The 16,968-nt window shown below is 38.8% G+C and overlaps 2 protein-coding genes across 5 annotated transcripts in view; one reads left to right on the top strand and one right to left on the bottom strand.

Annotated features, from left to right (window-relative positions):
* The first annotated feature begins 2,876 nt into the window (after window positions 1–2,876).
* Window positions 2,877–16,968, top strand: part of LOC131426157 (PR domain zinc finger protein 15) — a 37,203-nt gene continuing 23,111 nt past the window's right edge. Inside the window, exon 1 of one of the 4 annotated variants that reach the window (XM_058588629.1) lies at window positions 2,877–3,028. The gene's annotated coding sequence lies outside the window, so the exon portion shown is untranslated. The other 3 variants (XM_058588631.1, XM_058588630.1, XM_058588633.1) reach the window with 3 other exon arrangements.
* LOC131428416 (uncharacterized protein K02A2.6-like) lies at window positions 10,403–14,686 on the bottom strand. Its single transcript, XM_058592368.1, has one exon. The coding sequence runs from the start codon at window positions 14,684–14,686 to the stop codon at window positions 10,403–10,405; it is 4,284 nt and encodes a 1,427-aa protein (XP_058448351.1).

Here is a 16,968-nt window from a genome sequence, read left to right as displayed (position 1 = left end):
CAAATACACTTCTGTCTTCACTGTTTGAGTCAGCATCGAAATTACGTTAAGTTTAATTTTCAGATATTTTTTACTGCGTAACGTATTAAAATGTTAAATTCCACGGAATCAACTGTAACAAAAAGCGTCCAACATGTTTTAAAGGAATTTTACGTGCGGTTGGTCTTTCTCATATTACTTATATTTTCAAAAACATCACTAGAAGATTCTGTCAAAATATTTTTTCAAAACTTGAATAAAATCAAAAACTTCCTTTGGGTATAAACCAGAGGTGGAAATAAGCAAATTTCTTGATTCGCAGTAAATAAAAATAGTCAGTATCTTCTTTTCATATCATATTGTGGATATTATTATGAATTTTGAAACGAATGATTTTTGATAAGATAAATTTTGGTTTTACTTAGAATTTAAAAAGGTCTTCAATTTCCTTTTCCACAATTCAAAACATAATCACAATTTTAGTTTTGTTACCCAATTTTTTAATTTACGGTGTTCGGTTTTTTGATTCACAATCGGAAATCTTGATTCACATTTTCATGCGCAAAATGGGCTTATTTCCACCTTAGATTATACTATAAACTAACATAACTTTTTTCAATTTGTGAACAGTTATATCAAGTTATAATAGATTGAAATGTGGTAACCCTGGACACTACACAAAATCGAGCAAAGCACGCTTTATGGTAGGTGGTGGTGTTTTCTTCAGGCGTACCAGCACTTACCGATGCGTACCGGTTTCGCAACATTTTGTATGACAGTTTGAAAGTTTTGATACTCACCGCCCTATAATTTCGGAACCGGAAGACGGATTTGGATAAAATTGCACAGTATTTTTTTTTTAAGAAACTGAGAGCTTTAAGTTGAATCATGATGTGTGAAAATTGGTTTAACCGTTGCTGAGAAGTCGAAGTGAGTTCCGTTTTTGTAGCTTTTCTTCACTAACACCGGTGCTTTCGGAAGCGGAAACCGGGGCTAGTAGTCCCAAAGTAGATTTATATATCCACTAACTAACAAAGTCTGTCAACTAGATGAATTTACCAGTAAGTTTTATAAAAAATTGCACCTCATTTCGCCATAGCCTGTGTAACAATACACATGAAATTGAAAATGTTTGCTAATCTCACTGTAATTCCGGAACCGGAAATCGGATCTGGATAATCTTTTCGGGGGCCTTTTAAAGAATTTCAAGAACTTTCATTTGCATCTTAGTTTGTCATTTGGGGGTTTGGTACCTCGTGGGTAGCCAGTTTGTGCAAAGTGCACATGACTTATTTCTTGTTTTTACGTTTCGTCTTCGACTCATCAGTGCATCAGCAGATTATCTTGAACTGCTGATGCAAAACCTCCGGATCAACAAAATACATTAACTTTACGTCTGCTTAGCGGATTATGTTGATCTGGGGGTTTTGAAAAATCGGTTAAGAAATTTCCGAGAAAATTGAATGCGCATTTTCTCATAGATTTGCACATATTGCCTTGTAATTCCGGAACCGGAAGTCTGATCGGAAGAAAATTCAATAGCGATCTATGGGACCATAAGACATAAGTTTGTGAAAATCGGTCACGCCATTTCTGAGAAAAGTGAGTGATAATTTTTTCATTTTTTTTGTACACATCACCCTGTAGTTCCAGAACCGGAAGTCGGATCGGGACAACATTCAATAGCGATTTATGGGACCGTAAGACCTTTCATCTGAATCTAAGGTTCAGCCATCTCTGAGAAAATCGAGTGACATTATTTGTCACATACACATACACGCATGCACACACACAGACATTTGCTCAGTTCGTCGAGCTGAGTCGAATGGTATATGACATTCGGCCCTTCCGGGCCTCGGTTCAAAAGCCGGTTTTTACAGTGATTGTATAGCCTTTCTATATGAGAAAGGCAAAAACTGAAAGGTAGGCAATTGGGTGCCGTATGAATTGAAGCGTTTATCCACGAGCTTACAACTGCTTCAGTGGAACAAAAGAAAAGAAGTTTTTCTTCGAATTATTACTAGCGTTGAAAAGTGTCCAAAACGTTGTACAACGTATGCTCAGACATCGACGGTCGTTCAGAATATTGAATTTGGCCTGAAGGTTGTGCTCTGTATATGGTGAAACAAGCTAAGTGTGGTGTGGCGGGTTAGTGGTTTTATTTGAACTGCTATGCGGAGAAGCCAGTGCAACTTGAACTGCTTTAAGCACTGATGAACAGAAGACAAACCGTGAAGAAACCTTCGTTTTATGTTTTAATAAATGCTAAAGCTATCTAGACAACGGAACAGAAGACACAACAAGTAAATCAGTTCCAATACACATTTTTCGTTTCTATCATATGGACTGTCATCTCTCTGCAAACATCGGTGCATAACTCTAACCCACCGTTTCGCGACATGCACGCGTAAATCGCAGTCCTAGTCGACGAAACCAAGCGAGAACGAGACAGCATCGGGACATTGTATCCCTGCAGGAACTTTCACCAATCGCAGAATTCGCGACGCTACCAGCGCATTTCTTTTGCCTACTTTCGTCGACGTCGCCGTCGTCGTCGTCGTTCTCGCATATCCTCGCACCACTCCCCCACCACATCAGTACTGTCATGATGGCCGCCGGAGATTCGCACCGATCGGAGCGCAAAAACCGCTGTAGAACCGATGGGTTCCGTCTATTAAACAACACACACTCGGCGGGTGACTATCGCTGAAATCGCGCTCCGACCTGGTGGGGGTGGTGACTGGCGATGGCACTGGATGTATGTGAGTGTAGCAAAGGGGTAGTGGGACAGGGTAGGAAGACCAATGAGCGAGCGAGCGAGCGAGCGAGTGAACAAATGAACTGGCGAACCGACCGACGACAGTCGCGAAAATCGATGAAACAACTTCAAAAGCTGCGTCATATTCAGTAGTTTGGAGTTCCACACCAGAAGCAAGAGATTCGTCGGGATCGGCCGCGGAACGAACGGAACTACGGCTTCCAACGACCCCTAGAGGCAGTGTGAAATTCACGTGCACGTTCGCTGCAGGACTCAAACACCACAGCACAAGTATTTAGAAAAACGAAACCTACTTTTTTCTCTGATTAGATGAAAACAAAAAAAAATTGGTGGAGCAGTAATATAAAAAAAAATAACACGACCAGTGAAATCTTCCACCGCAAAGAAGAGGTAGAAATGCAGGTATTCCGGATTCCGGGCAAGATTCGCAGAGTGAGTGACCGACCGAACAACAGAATGCACGTGTGTGTTTGATCCGGGGACATCCGGAGGGCGCCCGCACTAGCCCAGCCGGGTGTGTCCAGTTTTCGTTGCTCAGCAAAAAAACGAATTATCGTAAATCACGTCTGTTTCGCGCGATCCACACAGCGAAAAGAAAAAAAAACATCGTATGTTTGAGTGATGTTTTTTCTTTCTTTCTTTGCTTACTTTGTTTTTTTTTTGACTAAAATTGCGAGGGTTCGGGACGGGTCTGTCCAGTGCGATGGTCAGTTTCGAAATGAAGAAGGCAATTTCGAAGGCTAGCGTCTTCGTCCTGTCGGGATTCGCTAGAATCCGCACCTAACAAGAAGGATCCGAACTACTGGAGCTGGCCTCCTCCCCTATCCGAAGGAGGTTCAATTTCAAACAAAAAAAAAAAATTAATTCGTCCGAACTGATTCTCGAGTGTGTGTTTCAAGAACAGCCGGAACAACAGCAGCAAAAATAATGTGTGAAATGATGATGATGGTCAGTTCGTAGGATGCACCACACACGCACTCATCGACACAAACACTCCGCCACACACGCACACAATCTGGTGGCGAATGCGTGTACAGGCGCTGGTGACCGTGTGTGTTTGTGCATGTGTGAAATATTCTGTGTGTTGGCGCAAACAAGAACTGCATGTGAAAGAAGAGAGTGTCCAGATAATGATGCATCAACGCATTCTGCCGTCTGTGCGAAAAGTCAAGTGGGGTGAGGTGTACGAAACGGCACGAGCAGGCCAGGGAACGGCTCACGCGACCCTTCGTAAGAAGTTTGCTACTTTCCTCGGTCCATGCCGACCAAGGACCCACCGTGCCTGCCCAGTGGGTGCCGTGGCGGGTGGCTGCTTGAAGCAGTGTCCTTATGCGCGCGTGCCACGAACGAAGCATCCTCCACTGACTGCACTGGACTCTTCTCGTCCTCTCGGGCTTTACGGGGTCAGCAGCTTCGCTAATAAGAAAAGGAGGCGATAATTCTCTATACGAAGTGTGGCACGCAGTGCTGCCGGTCTGGTGGCCATGTGTTTTTTCTTTATTTTTTTTTGACATGAAACTATTTCCAGTGTGCTGCGTTTTTTCTCTTTTTTTTCAAATGAAAACTGCACACTTTCTTTCTGGCCACTATGGTGTGGTGTCTATGTGTTAGTCGAATGACGAGCGAAGCGCAGTGTTTATTTAATTTATTTGATGCTCACCGTACCAAATGCGAATGCAGCTGAGTCGCTACTGGCGACTGGCGATTGTTCTTCGTAGGAAGGAAAAAAAATATTTATACTATTTTCGCTAATCGATTGCATCTCGCGCGTATGAAAGATGTTCTTCAGAAAAAAAAATTAAATTAATATTGCTACAGTGAATTCAGTGATAACCGAACATTCAAAATAAATATTCGAAGATTTATTACAAAACGTAAGACGGCATGAGATTATAGCTAAGAACATCGCCCACTGGCAGACAATTGATCCCGAACCTCGTATAATCTTAGTAAATATTCAATTCTGTTTGGTGAGTGTTTCATTTTCCGCGAATTTTTGTTCAATTTAGAATTCTCTTAGTTATTCCGAAAAGATATTGTTTTTTCTCTTTGAACATTTCTAGTGTCTTCACTAAGTTTAACGAATTTATTCCCACTTCGTTTATCTTCTAAAATATCAACTAAATTTATGAAATTGAACATTGTCAAGTTATTGTTTTATAAACTTTTGCCGACACTGGTTCAAAAGCGCAATTTCACGCTCTTAATTGATAACTCATTAAAAACGTGGTTTTCGAGGTACAGTATCTTCAGATAAGTTGAAAAAGTTCAGATTCAGAATGATAGACGCCATGTTTTGGCAAATTTTATTTATGTGATTAATCCCCCTAAAAGTGAGATAAAAATTTTATTTTAGCTCAGGGCCAGCATAGGGGCTAAGTTACTTCGACAAAGTTGTGTAGAAAGTTATTTCAAACAAGTTTGCTGAAGGCAGTATTCCCGTAACTTGAGTGTATTTCATGATATAATGTATTTTCTGAAAAGGGTGTCCAAAAACCAGTTTTTGTAAGAAAACATATATTTTCAATTTATATGAGTTCTTCATGTTGTACAAAGTTTTTCATCTTAAAAACTACACAACTTTCTCAAACATACTATGCCGCTATCATTTCAGTTTAATGAACTAAAGAAATTTTTCATGTTTTTTTTAATAAAATTCTAACTTGTCTATTATCGAAAGGCGCAGGAAAGTACAGATATGACTACTTACATATTAAACTACTTCAAAAGAGCTTTCATACCGTGGTTGAGTTACTCGTCTGCAGGCGAGATATATTCTTTTCAAATATCCTTGTCCTTGACATTTGCAATGATTAGGTTCATTGTATTTCAGATCAGCTTTCAGTATATATTCATTACTATGCTACTTGTCACAAAATATGATTTTTTTAGGTGCACATTGAAGTCTATAAATTGAATAGTTTAGTAACTGTTTTGTAATGACTTTTAAAAAAGCCATCATCAAATCAAATTAAGTTATGTCATCTTCTGGTAAAAAAAGTGTTTTCAAAACTCATGTTTTAACAATTTGTATTTATTTAATGATAGCTGATAGTGTTCTTAACCAGCTAAAAGACTTTTAGCATCGTTCGACAGATTCTTCTTGGACTGTTTTGGCCATTCACAAATATTTGTAACCAAAGGATCCAATGAAACTAATTACCAATTCATGGGATCCCGACTCGTAAGTGATCCGGATTGCTCGCGTGTATAATACTCCCGACATTTGTATAAAAGAAACTTCTTAATCATTATAAACAGTACAAAATAGCAAGTGTTTATCGATCTCCACTTTAACTGATGAATAGAGGGTATTTATCCGCAGAGCTTTTCTATAGAAAAAAACTTACCAAAAAATGACATAATGTAGTTTGACATGATGATTCCCTTTTTTCGAAGTCGTGGCTTTTTATCTCACTTGCAAAAAAACGTCGGACAGTTACTTTCAAAAAACGTCTGTAATTATTACTAAACTTTTCTATTTGTGGACTTCGATGACCATAAAAACCTGTTATTGTGAGAGTTTCCATGGTAACGAATATATACTGAAATCTGATCTGATATACAATGAACCTTATCATTGCAAATGTCCGGGACAAGGATATTTGGAAAGAACATATCTCTCCTGCAGACGAGTAATTCAACCACAGTATGAAAGCTCTTTTGAAGTAGTTTAATATGTAAGTCCTGTCTGCACTTTCCTGTGCCTTTTGATAATAGACAAGTTAGAATTTTATTTAAAAAAAAACCATGAAAAATTGCTTTAGTTCATTAAACTGAAATGATAGCAGCATAGTATGTTTGAGAAAGTTGTGTAGTTTTTAAAGATGAAAAACTTTGAACAACATGAAAAACTCATATAAATTGAAAATATATATGTTTTCTTACAAAAACTGGTTTTTGGACACCCTTTTCAGAAAATACATTATATCATGAAATACACTCAAGTTACGGGAATACTGCCTTCAGCAAACTTGTTTGAATTAACTTTCTGCACAACTTTGTCGAAGTAACTTAGCCCCTATGTTGACCATGAGCTAAAATAAATTTTTTATCTCACTTTTAGGGGGATTGATCACAAAAATAAAATTTGCCAAAAGATGGCGTCTATTATTCTGAGCAACTTTTCTGAAGATACTGTTCCTCAAAAACCACGATCCTATGAGTTATCAATTAAGAGCGTGAAATTGCATATTTGAACCACTGTGCACTGCACAGTGGTCCGAAACGGGAAAATAGCGAGACAAAAATTTTTTCACCATGAATTATTATTTTTTGTGGTTGGATCTTTACAAAAGTTGTTTGTATTCAACTGGCACATTCCTTGATGTAAAAGATCATTAGAGTGGTCCATGTTTGGAATAAAATCTGGAACCTAACTTTCTTAGTTAAGTTTAAAAAATGTTGCACTTCACAACAAAGATATTGGAAATTTTATTTTGAGCAACTTTGCTAAAGAAGCCGCCCTCCTAACTCTTCATTTTGATCGAGTTATATAAATTTTTCGGAGTAAAAAAAGTAGGGTGGCTCTCAAAAAATCGCCTATTTTGTTCTAACTTTTTTGTGAGCAGTTTTACGAGAAAATTGTCTTCCGAAGATTTGTCGAGCTAATTATTGCGCACAATTTAGCTCAACAAAATTTTGCAATGTATGTTACCACTCAAAAGTTATGATTATTTTTCCTTCAAAAACTAGTCAACTTTCTAATATAAATATTCAACCGATTCCAGATCGACAAAAACTAATCTTATACGGTTTCTCAAAGGTCATAAGATACGAAAAGTTTGAAGAGAAATCTGTCAGGGTGTAATTTTTTTTAACTCATTTATATTAGTGCTCAAATTGCCTTACAAAAAATCACCAAAAACCTAGCAACATATTCTAGTATCATATTTCTCTTTTCCAAAAATGATAAACAAGAAAAATGTAGCCGAAAATATATTTCTTGCTTAACAATTTGAATTAATGCATTTCCAAAATGACTGATACGATTGAATTTAAATGATTGAGAGTATAGGATATAGTTCAATACAATTGCTCTCAATTAGTAGGCCATGGCATTGCTATTAACAGGCATTCTTATTAGTTTGTCCACCATTCAAAAAACCCGTTGCAAACTAGAATAAAAACGAAAATTTTTTTCGAGTCGAGTTGCCTGTGACTTTGTACAATCTTTCCCAACGTCAACGAATTTCAAATTTACACTAAGAAAATATGAACATTTTATGTGCCACGATAATCAGACATACGGTTTTACCATTTTGCATGCTTATTGGTAGCTAATATTGAAATGCTCGACAAATCTTTGGAAGTCGACTTTCTCGTAAAACTCGTTCACAAAAATAGTTAGCATAAAAGAGGTGAATTTTTTAAATTCACCCTACTTTTACTCCGAAAAATAGATGTAATTCGATCAAATGAAAAATTAGAAAGGTGTCTTTTTCAGCAAAGTTGCTCGAAATAGAATTTCCTACCATTTTGCTGTGAATTTAATATTTTGCAATAGTTTTTAAATTTAAATTAAATTTAAAGTTTGATTCCAGATTTCAATCCAAACATGCGACACCTTAACGATCTTTTAGATCAAGGATGCGCAGTTGAATACAAACAACATTTGTGAAGATACCAACTACGAAATAATAATATTTAATAGAGAAAATATTTTTGTCTCGTTTCGTGTTTCGTTGAATGTCACTTAATAAAAAATTTTCAATTTAGTCAATCCTGAAACAATAGACTAGAGTTCTTTCGACGAAGGCGGGTGGGTAATGTCACAGACATAACTGGAACTGACATGCTTTTTTCACCTTTCTGAATTTCGATCATCGTTCGCATTAGTTGATTGATTGTGTAAATTTTGCAACTTTTAATGCTTCGCTTCCATAATTGTTACGATACATACTAAAGCTTTATTTATTGACGACAAACATGTTCTAGCAAACAATTAAATCACACGGGAGAAATGTGAGTAAAAAATACAACAAACAATACTATAGTTTTTTTGTTTTCAAGATTGACATACTCAGCAAAGGAAAACTTTGCATAGTTCTTTGGAAATATTTGACTGATTTATACACCTATGTATTTTCTTCTCACTGCACTACAAGCGAAAATCTCGCTATGTGGCTGCGTCGAGTCGTCAAAGTACGGATAAAAATCCTTTCTTTCTTACGAAATACTCCAATTCCGCAATTGTCAGCAGAGCTTAAAATTGTCACGCATTCTCAATGAAAAAAAAAACCATTCCAACAGCCTCATTTTCAATATTTTACTGCTTTGTTCGTAAATGACCAGAACAAACTAAGAGAGACGAAGCATTTTCGATTCTCATCGAAAAAAATGAGAGATTATAATTGCCAACGTCACTCTTTCTTCTACGACAAGACGAAACAAAACTAACGTCTGCAGGGAGTATCAGCAGAATTTCAATTCTCATTCTCTCAACGATTCATCGTGTTGAAAATCTGTGACGCTTGGCTTGGCTTGGAAATCAAAACTACTACAAATTCGAGCAGGTAAAAGCCATTGTGAAACCTTTTTCTGTCATTTTCAATTCTCAAAGCTTCAGTTGAATATCGACACTGCTTATTATGGAATTTGCACTGAAAACAGCAAATGACTGAAAGGGCAAATGAAAGAAAAAACACAATTTTGAAACTACTCATATGTCATTTACTGATCATGGATTTCGTTCTCGTAGTTTGCAAGCGAAGTTGAGAGTGACATTAATCTCTCGTCATTTTCATCTATTTTGAGTCAATGAAAATTGATTTTATTAGCTCTGATTGTCAGGGAATGTAAGGATTATTAAGAAAACATATAAACATAAATACAGCAACATTTCAAACTGACATTTGTGACATTGATCTCTGTCATAAAGTTACACACTTTAGTCTCATGTTCAAAGCATTCTATATTAACAAGTCTGCATTTAATAATAATATGTAACGACAATTAATTGAGCCATATGGCGACACACTTTACTTCTTTGCGCTGGAATTTTGAAGCACAAATGAAGCGCACTTGATATGTTAGTGAGTCTAGAACTTGAAATGTATTTAGCGAAACAGATTTTAAAAAGGTGTCGATTTTTAGCAGTGTAAAACAGCGTGATATCGCTGACGTTGTCGAAGTCAAAGTGGTCCGAAACGGGAAATTAGCGTGACAAAAATATTTTCACTATTAAATATTAGTTTTTTGTAGTTGGTGTCTTCACAAAAGTTGTTTGTAATCAAATGGCGCTTCTTTTGATGAAAAATATTACTAGAGTGGTCCTCATTTAGATTGAAATCTGAATTTGAACTTTCTTAATTGAACTCAAAAATGATTTTGTTGTACAATAAAGTTGTAGGAAATTTTATTTTGAGCGACTTTGCTGAAAAAAGCACTTATCTAGCTGTTGTGATGTAAAACGAGGTGGATTCACAACAAACAAATATATTTTATTTAAAACAACTAAAATATTATATACATTAAAATGTGACTTCTACTGCGAGCCATGATCGGAAGTAAAGTGTCGTAACGATGACAGCTGTGCGTGTTTCCTGCACGGTAACGTCAACGGGCTTTTGACAGTCATCAAAAGCTGTGAGCTACCGGCTGAACAGTGTTGCCGTTAGTGTGGTCCTCCCAACATCTCCCCTTTTAATAGAGATGATAAGGATCATACCTCACGGGTACTCTTCTAGTCCGCGAAGAGTGGCGTGAGATTACCGCTTCTTGTTGACTGTTTGCTCTCGTTGTGCGTGTATGGGAACGTTGAACAATCTCCCTAGACTCGGTATTCTGGGGAATTGAGTTCTTTGTTTCCGTTGTTTGAGTTTCCAGAATAATCTCTTGAGACTCTTGAGACGCCTGCTCAAGTGGTGCTGGACGAAGTCCCCAGGTATCTAAAAGAATATTCAGGGGAATATCGGTTGACTGCTGCTTGACTGAAGTTTCAGCTCCATAGCGCCTTCGTAGTTGGTTGCAGTGAGACCTGATAAGGTTCTGCTCTGATGATAACCACACGTTGTAGATTACCCGACCAACTCGTTCTAGCACCTGTCCGGGCTCCCAAGTCCAAGTATTGTTGCGATGAACTTTGGCCCAAACCGATTCACCAATCAAATATTTCCGACTTTTGGTACCATGCTTCCGGTTGAACTGTTCTTCTTGCTTGGAGTCTGCTGATTTGTAATACGCTGTAGGAGGCTTCAACAGGTCCAAGGATGTTCGCAATCGTCTGCCCAGCAACAATTCTGCTGGTGTCTTACCTTCCGGTGCACTACGGCATGGTGTGGAGCGATAACACAGAAGGAAGGTATCAATTGCTTCCCGAAGGCTCTCTCCCCCCGTCATAATTTTTCTGAGTGTCCGTTTGAATGTGTCCACAAAACGTTCAGCCAGTCCGTTTGATTGTGGATGATACGGTGGTGTTTTCAAATGAAGAATGCCGTTGTTGGTACAATAGCTTTCGAAGTTTTCACTGGTAAACTGCGTGCCATTGTCTGTAATTAACGTTTCCGGCATGCCATGCCTCGAAAAAATTTCTCTAAACATGGTTAACGTTGCGGCCGTGGTGATTCGTTTAGTAGGAATAACTTCCGGCCATCTGCTGTACGCGTCCACAACAATCAGGTAGTAGATTCCATCTACTGGTCCGGCGAAATCGCAATGCACTCGCTGCCATGGTTGCTGTGGAAGAGGCCAACTTTCTAGCTTGGTCTTGCTGTTAGTTTTCGCTGCTTCAGCACACTTATTGCAGGAGCGAACAACCTGAGCTATCTGTTCATCGATACCAGGCCAGTACACGTAATTACGCGCTAACGATCTCATTCGTTCCACACCTGGATGTCCTTTATGCAATTGATGAAGTACCCGATTCCTAAATTTGGTTGGGATGACTATCCGTTCTCCGTACATCAAACAGCTTGAAAATACTGAAAGACTATCTCGGCGCTGTTGAAACTGATGCAACTGTGGATCGCTGAGATCGGATCTATTAGTAGGCCATCTGGATTGCACGTAACTAATAACTCTCTTAAGAAGTGAGTCTGCTTGCGTTTCATCTTGGATCATCTTGAATGTGACTGGTAAAACTTCTAAAGATAGTTCAAAACTGTGCTTGACTGATTCTTCCAACTCGATCGATGCGATGACATACTCTTCATTAGGCCGAATGTGATTGTTGATCAGCCGCGAAAGAACGTCTGCGTACCCAAAGCTTTCTGTTCTGACGTACTGAATGGTGAAGTTATATAATAGTAACGTCAGTGCCCACCGCTGCAGTCTGTTTGCAGTGTACACAGGAATACCTTTTTTGCTTCCGAAAATCGATAACAACGGTTTGTGATCCGTTTCGAGTATGAAACTTCGACCAAATATCATGCGATGAAAACGCGTTACGGCGAAGATGAGAGCGAGTCCCTCCTTTTCTATCTGACTATAGTTGGTTTCAGCTGGAGTGAGACTGCGTGAAGCATCTGAAATTGCTTTAATTGTTCCATCCGGAAATTTATGAGCTATGCGTGCACCGATTCCTTGCTGGGATGCATCCGCTGACACCACAATGTCGAGTTTTGGATTGTAGTGTGTCAACGCGAGCGGCGACTGCAGAATTTTACGAAATCTGTCAAATGAACGCTGACATGCTTCCGACCAGATCCACTTTGAACCCGTTCTGAGTAGTTCATCCATCGGGAACCGAAGGTTGCGCATTTCCGGAATGTACTTTGCATAGTAATTGACAGCACCCAGATACGAACGCAACGATGGAACATCATGTGGCGGTGGCATGCTTGCTACGGCTGCTGATTTGTCTGGATCTGGCTTTATTCCATCGCCATCAAGTATCTGTCCGAGGTACTTGATTTGTGACATTTGAAAACTGCATTTTTCAATCCTCACTGTGAAACCATACTCTCCGAGTCGACGCAGAGTTTGATGTAAATTGTGGTCATGCTCTTCTTGTGTACGGCCACCGACTAAAATGTCGTCTAGATAACCACATGTTCCGTTGAGATCGTTGACCATTGTGTCCACCAACTGCTGAAACACTCCCGGAGCTGACTTGATGCCCGGAGTTAGACGGGTGTAACGAAACAATCCCTTATGTGTGTTGATGGTGAGAAGGTACTGGTCGCGTGTATCAATCTCTACTTGAAGGTAAGCATCTGACAAGTCGATGTGACTAAACAGTTTACATCCCGCCATTTTCGCAAATATGTCCTCAGGCAATGGTAGCGGGTACTGGTTGGACTCTAAATTACTGTTTAGTCCTGTAGAGAAATCAGCACAAATACGCACGGCTCCGTTTGGCTTCCGTACTACCACAATTGGTGCTGCCCAGTCTGAATGGTCAACTGGAACAAGAATACCAAGATCCTGAAGCCGCTGAATTTCATTTTCCACAGCGCTTTGCATGCTGTACGCCACGGGTCGTTTGGGGCGAAATATAGGCTTAGGATCTCCTTTCAAAGTGAGCTGAACTTTCGTCTTAGTACACAGTCCCATTTTACTGCTGAAAACGGTTGGGAACTGTGCCTGTAACACATCAACATTGTGCTTTTGCGAACCGGTGACTTTGTGACAAATTGAACTAAAAGGAACGTCCCACAGTCCGAACAATTCTATCCAATCTGCGCCTAAAATGTTCAAATCAAGATTAGATGATACAACACGACACAGACCTTTTTTAGAAATGCTGCCGATTTGCGCGTCGCACCAGAATTCCAGCGCTAGATCAAGTGGTTGTCCTGACGCTGTTCTAGCACTGCATGTTGGCCTGACTCCTGGAGGCTGCCCAATGTGTTTCCAAAGCTGGTCAGATATAATTGTAATATCTGACGCTGAATCTATTTGCAACTGGACTGGAACCTTGTTGATTTGGATCTCAGCAAACTTCCTCCTTTGGCTGACGTTCTTGACTGATACCCCCTTGACGTCTTTGCTCACAGTAAATATCTTTTTATTTGAAGTACACTTTTTCGAAAAACAGGCACAATAACCTTCCTTGTGCCCTTTCTTTTTGCAGTCACGGCACTGATGCTCGCGGTACTGGCAGTTCTTTGAGAAATGCATGCCTCCACACGACCAGCAAGGAGTTCTTGGTCGATCGATACTGGAACCTGCGGCCGATCGAAGGTGCTTGTGGTTTGACTTCGATTTGTATCTACTTTGCTTAACTGCATGTACGACCGCTTGCGTTCGCGGATTTTCCACGAGACTGTTATCCTTTTTCAGATTCACCAGGTTCTTGCACTCTTCAACTACCTTCTCCAGCGAAATTTCAGAAGTGTCGTTCAATTTAGTAATGAGCCGCATACGAATATCGGAATCTCTTGACGATTTTAATCCGCACACGAAGATGAGTGATTTGAACTGCTCTTCCGAAAGATCACTGATCTTGAAATCCACACATGCTCGATTTACCTTGCAAGAATATGACACGAAATCTTCTGCGTCGTCTTTAATAATTTGAAGACATTGATATCGACGATGAAAGATAGACACTGGCGATCCAAAAATGGTTTTAAGCTTCTCGATGATTTGTTCGAAGGTGAAATCTTTTGATTTCTTCGGGAGAATGAAGCTGGTGAAGCGCTCATGTGCTGCTGGGTTTAATTTCCTCATTAGCAGTCGGACTTTCGCAGCATTATCCAAGCGTCCCGCATCCTTGTCAAACAGATCTGCATACCTTGAATACCAAGTGTCGAACGTGCATCCTTGATCTGGATCGTAGACAAACTCGACGATGTTGCTGGCAAGAGAATCTAACGTGATTTCATCTCTTGACAGGCCCTGTATGGTTAACTGGGTGGCTGACATCTGCGATGTGAGTTTTGCCATAAGCTGTTGTTGTTGGTTCAGGATCTGGAGCAATAACTGATCGGTGTTTTGCTGCTGCTGGGCCGCATGAGCGGCTCCCGTACCCGGAGGATCTGACATGGTCACTTAACCTCAATTTCCACGCAAACTTTTATTTGTCGAAACGTAGCGAACCATTCAATTTACGCGGTACTGGCACCAACTAACCTCGTCGCCACTTTGTTGTGATGTAAAACGAGGTGGATTCACAACAAACAAATATATTTTATTTAAAACAACTAAAATATTATATACATTAAAATGTGACTTCTACTGCGAGCCATGATCGGAAGTAAAGTGTCGTAACGATGACAGCTGTGCGTGTTTCCTGCACGGTAACGTCAACGGGCTTTTGACAGTCATCAAAAGCTGTGAGCTACCGGCTGAACAGTGTTGCCGTTAGTGTGGTCCTCCCAACACTAGCATTTAATTTGATCGAGTTAAATAAATTTTCCCGAATAAAAGTAGGGTGGCTCCTGAAAATTGACTTTTTTGTTCTAACTTTTTTTGTGAAACGTTCTACGGAAAAATTGTCTTCAGAAGAGTTGTTGTACTGATCATTGCGCATAATTTTGCTCAATTAAACTTTTTCATATGAGCTACCAGTAAAAAGTTATGATTATTTTTTCATCAAAAACGAGTCAAGCTTCAAATATCAACATTCATTAGATGCCAGATCGATAAAAATGTATCCTATGCGGTTCCTGAAAGGTCATAATATAAGTAAAAATTTAAGAGAAAATTGGAAGGGTGTTATTTTTTTAACTTATTTAAATAAGTTTTAAAAATACCTTCAAAAAACTCAAAAACATTGCATAGCTCTTAAACGCCTTAACGTATCAACATACTTCCTTCAGCAAAATAATAGTATCAAAATAGTTCTACAAGTGTTCCATACATTGTTCATTCAAGAAATGAGACACACAAAAACTACAGCCGAAAATAGATTTGTTGTAAATCGAAGTACTTCCTGAAACTCAAAAAAAAATCATTAGTTTGTTAAAATGAGTAGAATGCATGTATTAGAACCAAAACTCATTGTGCGTCGTTTTCCAGTTTTTATAGGCTATTCGATACACAAGTGGATGAAAAAAAGGGCCAGTGTCATAGGCGTCTCGGCACGATGTGGATAAAAATATTATGCATTTTACTAACTTGCACCAACTTGTTAGAATGGTTGTCGAGATCATGAAAATTTCTGTTCATAGATTTATCATGGCCAACTAGTTCGAAATAACCATATTACAGTATCTCTAATCCTAATTGATGTAACCCGATCAAATGAAAAGCTATAGTGGTGCTTTTTTCAGCAAAGTCGCTCAAAATAAAATTTCCTACAACTTTATTGTACAACAAAATAATTTTTGAGTTCAATTAAGAAAGTTAGATTACAGATCTCAATCTAAATGAAGACCACCCTAGTAATATTTTTCATCAAAAGGAGCGCCATTTGATTACAACTAACTTTTGTGAAGACACCAGCTACAAAAAACTAATATTTAATAGTGAAAATATTTTTGTCACGCTAATTTCCCGTTTCGGACCACTGTGCATTGCGTGGTTTTTGATATTGTTGTTTGCACCTGAAATAAAAGCTTTTAATTAATAATTATAAATAGTTTTGAACTAATAATTCTTGAATTATATATTAAAAATCTTCAAACTTTCTTTTCGCGGTCTTCACTAGCACTATTTGTACTCTTTCAATTGTTTTTATATTATCTGACCACGTGCACCTACTTCAGTTCGGAATTCTGTAGCGCACAGTCTAATGATTTTTTTTGGGTGTTCGAAAACCTCATACTACTCTACTACTAATGGATCTGGTGGATGTTTATGGCTCGATTCCGATATCAATCAATGCGTTCCGGTAGTTAGTTCGGTTCAAGCTCTTCCACTGCATTTTCGATTGAGTTCTTGTCCGCGCCGCAGCGCACATTGTCAGTGACAGCTGTTTTCTATCTATTTTCAGTAACAATTACATTTATTGATTATTAGTTTATTATATTTAGGAGTGTATCGAAAATAAGCTATCCACGCATTTTTCTTTCAAATTATGATAAAAAACGATATTTTATTCAAACTAAAAACTGATCCTCTATTGTACGAGGTTAAACTTGAGCATAATGAAAACCGGATGAAATTTAAGTTATTCCTTTAAGAATTTTCGAACTTTTGATCGAACGCTCTACATCATGTTCCGGACAAGTGTTGCATCGCATTTTTTGGACGCTTGAGCCCAAATTTTTTTGAACTCCTGCATGTTCCCAGCTGCCTCACCAGTCTTCTTGAAGACCCTCTTCACGATTGCCCAGTAACGTTCGATGGGTCGAAGCTGAGGGCAATTTGGTGGATTGATATTT

This window comes from Malaya genurostris, chromosome 1, assembly GCF_030247185.1.
Source record: "Malaya genurostris strain Urasoe2022 chromosome 1, Malgen_1.1, whole genome shotgun sequence".
NCBI lineage: Eukaryota > Metazoa > Arthropoda > Insecta > Diptera > Culicidae > Malaya > Malaya genurostris.
The sequence above is the reverse complement of the archived record's forward strand: the minus strand, read 5'-3'. Positions and strand labels throughout refer to the sequence as shown.

Excerpts from the sequence above, each read along its gene's own strand:
- LOC131428416 (XM_058592368.1), bottom strand. The coding sequence starts at position 14,686 with ATGTCAGATCCTCCGGGTACGGGAGCCGCTCATGCGGCCCAGCAGCAG.